At 42.2% G+C, this 6,577-nt stretch overlaps 1 protein-coding gene and 1 long non-coding RNA gene across 2 annotated transcripts; one reads left to right on the forward strand and one right to left on the reverse strand.

The window, feature by feature from the left end:
- Positions 1–1,054: 1,054 nt before the first annotated feature.
- Positions 1,055–3,778, reverse strand: LOC145422429 (uncharacterized). The gene is made up of 2 exons (XR_013903715.1): positions 3,597–3,778; positions 1,055–1,529 (listed from the first exon to the last, which is right to left on the reverse strand). It is a non-coding gene; the product is annotated as an uncharacterized LOC145422429 (long non-coding RNA).
- Positions 1,352–6,518, forward strand: adprs (ADP-ribosylserine hydrolase). Its single transcript, XM_026151661.2, has 6 exons — positions 1,352–1,541; positions 3,536–3,632; positions 4,246–4,453; positions 4,543–4,730; positions 5,055–5,155; positions 5,831–6,518. The coding sequence occupies exons 1-6, from the start codon at positions 1,352–1,354 to the stop codon at positions 6,208–6,210; spliced, it is 1,164 nt and encodes a 387-aa protein (XP_026007446.1). The 3' UTR covers positions 6,211–6,518.
- The last annotated feature ends 59 nt before the right edge of the window (positions 6,519–6,577 follow it).

The following is a 6,577-nucleotide window of genomic DNA, read 5'->3' on the forward strand; positions in this document are numbered from 1 at the left end:
ATTGTTCTCCTTTTGTTTTTGTACATTCCTTTTTGTGCGTCAAAGAAAAAACAAGAAGGCATTGGAACCGGAGAATGAACGTTTTGCGGTGCTGCAAATGCTTGCATTTGATGCGGTACTTGGATTGTTTTGCCACGAGTTCCCGGCATGCAATGCGCGAAAATCACGTGATTGCTAAACAAGGGAGAGGGTGCATCCGGCCTCCTCGGCTGTAATTGGTCCAGCCCAGAGTCGATCATGACCAATCCGCCAATCCAACACCTTTCATTATATATACCCTTCCTAAAAAAAAAAAAAAAAAAAAAATCCAAAAAATCGCCAGCGGCCCACCGGGCAAATGCCCGGTATGCCCGATGGCCAGTCCAGCTATGCATCTCAGGTACCACTCTCAGAACTAAACCAGAACTTTCCTAATCGTTTTGTCTATGTGTACTTCTAGATTTCAACCTCCATCAGTGATACAGCCAACAACAGCAGAGCTGTCCAGAAATCTCTGTAGGTGGCACAAGTCTGATCTGTACCTTGAGTCTGAGGTGTAGTAGGTGAAGGGAAAAGGTGATTAGACAATTCTCAGTGGTGCTCCTGTGCTGTTCAGTATGTTGCCTGAGCCTACTGATGCAATCTTATTATACAAATGCATTTTTAAAGCGGTATTTATCAGGAAAACTAATAAATAAAATAACTGTAATAAATTAAATGAAAAAGAAAAGTGAGCAGAGAAAATGTTGTTTTCTGTAGCTATAACTCATGGCAAAGCCTGTAAACTTTGAAAGCATTTTAATAATTAGATCTAGCTTTTATGTCCTGGTAAGCTCCAATAAGTATCTAGAAGTTTTATTTAAAATTTTGATTTGATTATGATTTTCACTGTTGTTAATTTCTGTATTTTTAAAAGGCCAGTTCTACTATTGTTAATGTCTCGCTCACGTGGCTGTTGTCGGTAGTGTCAGGTGTCTCTTCTGTGAAGTAAATTGAGAGCAAAAAGACACGGACCAATTCTTTGTGAACACATGCTTGGTCAATAAACCTGATGCCGATTAAGAAAAATATTGTATAAAGTTCATGCGCATTTATTATAGCAGTTTCGGTATACATTGCATAGAAATATGTGAACTAGATCAGGCTCAATGCTGTCGTTTAATGGAGGTCTTCTCTGCTTGGCTGCACTTCTATGTGCGAACTTTCACCGGGGGTCAAATGGTGATCTGAACGTTTTCCGGAAGCCGTGCAGAGAGAGCTTCAGGTCGACGTTTGTTGTTGTTGTGGATTGCTTTGGATCCGCTCGCCAGCTGTCTGGGAGTAGGGTCAGCGGAGAAACGAGCAGGCTGAAGTCATTTTCCCCGTCGGATGAATGGCAGTCACGGCGGTGAGAGCGGCGGCAGCCGCGGGAGGTCCCGCGTCTTTGTCCCGCTTCAGGGGAGCGCTGGTCGCGGGTGTGCTAGGAGACTGTATCGGAGGAGAGTTTGAAGGGGCGGAGGAGGTTCCCATGGAGAGTGTGCTGCAGCACCTCAGCAGCCTGGACGACGAAACTAAAGGAACAAGTCAGTGAGAGGAGGAGGTGGTTTCATAACAAGCCCACTGCACCGTGAAGCAAAGCTGGCATGCAGAGTAGCTTAAAGGGATCAAAATGGTTTGAAACTACTAAAGAAAGAAAGAAAGGGAAAAAAAGATCACGTCTGAAACCGGCAGGGGTCTCTCCAAGGGGGGGATGGGGAGGCACTAGCCCCCCGAAATGAAAGTTGCTCTATAAGACACATTTGCTCTTACATTGTTTTACCATGTTTCCTGTATGATTATGGTTCATAAAATAAATCCAACCTATTCTGGCTAACTTGTCAACCAATCAGCATTCAACTGATAAATAGGTCATCTGTGTCTACCAATGTGCAGTTGGAATTTTGGAGGACTGCATGAGGGCATGTTTGGGGAAGCTGTCCATGTAGAAATCTGTATGGAAACTCGCATACCCAATACCGTAAAATATGCATAAGGTACCACCAGAAGCAAGAGCCATTTCCCGCAACCTTCTATAGAATAAGAAGTCTTTTGGAAACTCCAGGTATTGCCCCTGGTGGCTGTTAAATAGAGTGCAGGGTTAAGAATGGGTTAAGGTGTCTCTTTTTAGACATGGAACCTAATCTTTGTGCAGACAGATAGGTGGTTAACTGTCAATTGAATTAGCTTGCTATCCTATCTGCTGCTTCACCATTTCATCTGTCATTACTGTGAAGATAAGGTGAAGAATGAGACTTTGAGATATTCCTCAAGCTTCTGAAACCAATAATGCATAGCTTAATTATAACAATTTTCACAAAAATCAGATCTGGACTGGCTGGGATGAGCTGGGAACAAACAAACTACAATAATAATAATAAAAAAAAATTACAGGGTGTAAATTGTGCCGGCTAAATCTTCTTGTCCTTAGCGGGCGACCAGTGGCGGTGGTCTGCCGCGCAACCAGAATGCTGCTGTATGTAGGTGCCGCAGGTTCTCTTGCTTGACCAACGATTATCTTCCACGCTTTTCGATCTAAGGCGATGGTTCTTGCCTGCTCGAGGTCAAGTCGAAGGGCCTTCAAATCATCCTGGATTTGTTTCATCCATGTCTCTTTGGTGCATTTCGATGGGGCGGGTCAACCAGAGTAGGCCATGGGGGTAGCGGCTCGGCGGCTAAATAGTTACTTAAAAAAAAAACTTCAATGTTATACCGTGTAACATTCAGATGAATATGCTGCGGTTAGATTGGAAAAGAACGCTTTAAATACCCCAGCTCCCTTCAGAAAAAGGCCTTAATGTTGGCAGACATGACTTTAAGTAATTAAATAATCTATATTTCCAGCAACAAGTGATATACACATTAATGAATCTATAATTATGATCCAGTAATATTAGATAATCAGGATCATGATGTCCACTGGATTATTTATCCTGCAGAAACTGGGGCTATTACTTTTTCTCATCATCTGTTTACAGGCACAAAAATCTTTACTACTTGATTAACGGGCTCAGCGAAGAGTGCTGAGTCCATCGACGTCTCTGCTCATCTCATCAGATCTCAGAACAAATGCTGTGTAAAGCCCCACTGATTGGGCCTTGTGATTCCTGTTTAGGCTGTTGATTGTCTCTTTAGGGAAGGAAGTGAGATGAGACCATGTTTTGCATTAAGGTATTCTCCTCAGTTTTTTTGTTGTAGTCAGGATTCTTTGAGAAAGTAGCAAAAATACATCCACACTGTATTTCTATAAATATGCTTGGTTATAGTTCATTTAAATCTTATATGAGTAACAGGGTAAATGAGTAAATTAAACTATTAATTTTTCCTGTGTAAACAATCACCATCTGTAGATATGTTCATTTTATTATCCGCAAATTATATTGGTGTCTTTGTTGGCTAAGGATTCCAGCCAGTCCACTAGATTAGGCGATAAAGTGATTACAATTTCAGGATGATTAAATTGGTGTTAGCTATTTATTTCCAGTGCGGAATTACTGTTATTATTTGTTAAAATGTGTGTATTTATGTTTTTGTGTTTTAGGTATCCTTGAATACAGTGATGACACAGCCATGGCACGCTGTGTGGCTCAGTCTCTACTCACCAGGACTGGCTTTGATGAGCACGACATGGCTCGCAGGTAGAGGAATCATCATCATCTTTATCTAAAATAAGCCTAAAATCACTTCACCATCATCTTCTTCCTTCCTTCCTTCTCCTGCATTAAGCCAACTTTCCTCTGATTGGTTGTTCCTTGTAAACCAGGGGTAGGCAACGCCAGGCCTCGACACCTGGTATCCTGCAGGTTTTAGATCTCACCCTGGGTCAACACACCTGAATCCAATGATTAGTTGATTACCAGGCCTCTGGAGAACTTTGAGAAATGTTGAGGAGGTAATTTAGCTATTTAAATCAGCTGTGTTGGATCAAGGATGCATCTAAAACCTGTAGGACACCGGCTCTCGAGGCCTGGAGTTCCCTACCCCTGTTGTAAACAAAAGGTTTAAACAGCAGAAGGGTGGGTCTTCTGTGTACACAGCCAAGAGTAGAAAAATAGTCTCACAGGCGTTATTTGTATTGCAACAAATTAATTTTTGGAAACTTTGCACATGTTTAATGTGAGGCTCCACATTTGGAGCAGTGTGTATATATGATAGAAAATAAGGAAAAGGATTTAAGGAGTTAAATATGGATCCAAAGGCTCTTTGGGTAAGCTGATGATGGTTCCTACCTCGGTGACTCACCATTTTTAGGTTTGCAAAGGAGTACAGTGCATCCCCACATCGTGGTTATGGTGCTGGAGTGATCCAGGTGTTGAAGAAGCTCTCATCCCCCCAGTTAAATGACGTGTATCAGCCAGCGAGGGACCAGTTTAACGGTCGGGGCTCCTTTGGAAATGGAGGGGCCATGAGAGCAGCTCCCTTTGCCCTGGCCTTTCCGGACTTGTCTGATGTTAAAAGGGTGAGCAGGGGTCTTTTGAATGTTGAGTTTTCTCTCTCCAATGGATCGGATAGAAACAACATCTTTAAATTTGCTCTTTTTCTCTGCAGTTTGCCCATCTGGGCGCCATGCTGACGCACTCCTGCTCTCTGGGTTATAATGGGGCGGTGCTGCAAGCGTTAGCTGTGCACCTGTCTCTGCAGGGGGCACTGGACTTGCCTCACCAGTTCATCAGCAGGCTAATTAAAGAGATGGAGGAAGTGGAAGGTGATGAGACTGCACGCAATGATGCAAGAATGTGAGTAGACTGGTCAGAGGCAGCGAAAGCGAACAGGGTTTTTCCTCCAAAGGAAAACATTGTAGTTTTTCTGTAACTTGTGTTTTTTATTTGAGGTTTTATTCCCTGAAGCATAATAGACATTTATCTTACAAGTCTTTGTCATACAAGGTAACTCAGACTCAATTACTTTTTAAATTAAACTTTCACATCAAAAGGCTAATTCTGAGTCAGAAAAAACAACCGTAGGAGGGATTTATGTCTTTCAAAATGTGTTTTTAAAGGTTGAAACATCCCTTCTCATGCTGTGTGAGATGTATATATTTTTAATGTATGCTTTTGCAGTTTAAAAGAAGCAGAGAAGCCATTCTGTGAACGTCTCCACCGAATCAGAGACCTGATGGACAGGAGCAAAGTTAGCATAGAGGAAGTCATCTCTGAACTGGGTCAGTATGATTATTTATCGCTGATGAGGAGGGGTATGTGATCGAGTTTGTTTGTTTTCAGGATTACGGAAATGTTTATTTAAAGAATTCCATAAGAAAGGTTTATTGACAGATTTTGGGTTTGATCTAAAATTAGAGGTGACTTTAAGAGTCAATCTGAATCTGGATCTGGGTTTTTTTAGGAAGTGTACATGCAAAATTACATTTAGATTCATGAAGCCTGCCCAGTTTTGTTCATACCACCGTGCCCCTGTTACAGAATCAGTCATTCAAAACCACCACTCTGACTATTACTGCCATCTGCCACGCCCACAGTGAGACTGCGTTGGGAGCTGAATATCAGAGGGGGAGCAAAATTTAATACAGAGGGGTTATTACCAACTTGGTTGAATAAGCCATCATCAAATAAACACTGTAAAGACAAAGAACATGATAAAAAAAAAACCCCACCATTACTATATATTTTTAAAATTTTAGATATATTTCTCCTGATTTATTCTAAGTAAATTTCCCCATCTTATTTATCTTTTAGTATATGAGGAAGTATTAATGGGGGTTAGGGAGCAAGCCACATGTGCAATAAGGCCCCGATCCACTTCCTTTTTTACATGACATTTCCTGTTTCTCTTGACTGCCACCACAAAAACACGCCCCTCTCTTTGTGACTTTTACCAGGTAATGGCATTGCAGCTCTTCACTCCGTCCCCACTGCAATTTTCTGTGTGCTCCACTGCCTGCAACCCCGGGAATGTCTCCCAGAGAGCTACGGCGGCGTGGAGAGGACGATAGCGTACAGCCTGGCGCTGGGAGGGGACACTGATACCATAGCCTGCATGGCTGGGGCCATCGCGGGGGCCCACTACGGCATCGAGACCGTCCCTCAGTCCTGGATAAGGTGCTGTGAGGGGGTGGAGGATGCAGACCAGTATGCAGAGAGGCTTTACAAGCTGTACCACCAGTCACCACTGGGGGGCAAAGGCGAGACAGGCGAGCAGAGTGGCGAAAACAGGTCAACTGCTGCTAATGGCACAGAGAAGAAAACTGGAGTAGAGTGATGGATCAGTCAGATTGTCATTAAAAGACTTTCACACACATAAAGAACGCGTAAAAAAGACTTTAAATTTTGTTTTGTTTGGAAAAGCTTTTTTTTTTTTTGGATCTTAATGGTATTAAATAATTTAAGCTTTGAGGAAGAAAGTGATTTTTCCAAACTGTCAACATGAAATTTATTAAGTATCTGAAAATTAGAGCTGAAGAAAATTTCCAGTCTTAATTTTGAGAATGTGGCTTTTACACAAACTGCCAAACTTCTCTGAACGCCAATCCAAAAGTGGTCTAAATATGAATAAACAGCATATTCATACACGCTCTCTTTTCCTTGCTTTCCCCTGATTTATGTCCTGTCTCGTGAAAGTTGCACTA

This window comes from Astatotilapia calliptera, chromosome 19 (assembly GCF_964374335.1).
Source record: "Astatotilapia calliptera chromosome 19, fAstCal68.1, whole genome shotgun sequence".
Classification (NCBI taxonomy): domain Eukaryota; kingdom Metazoa; phylum Chordata; class Actinopteri; order Cichliformes; family Cichlidae; genus Astatotilapia; species Astatotilapia calliptera.

What these genes read in the sequence shown, in the direction of transcription:
- adprs (XM_026151661.2), top strand. Translation starts at nt 1,352, where the DNA reads ATGGCAGTCACGGCGGTGAGAGCGGCGGCAGCCGCGGGAGGTCCCGCG. An exon ending in CGACGAAACTAAAGGAACAA is followed by an intron (nt 1,542 to 3,535) that starts GTCAGTGAGAGG and finishes TTTGTGTTTTAG; the next exon opens with GTATCCTTGAATACAGTGAT. An exon ending in ACTTGTCTGATGTTAAAAGG is followed by an intron (nt 4,454 to 4,542) that starts GTGAGCAGGGGT and finishes TTTTCTCTGCAG; the next exon opens with TTTGCCCATCTGGGCGCCAT.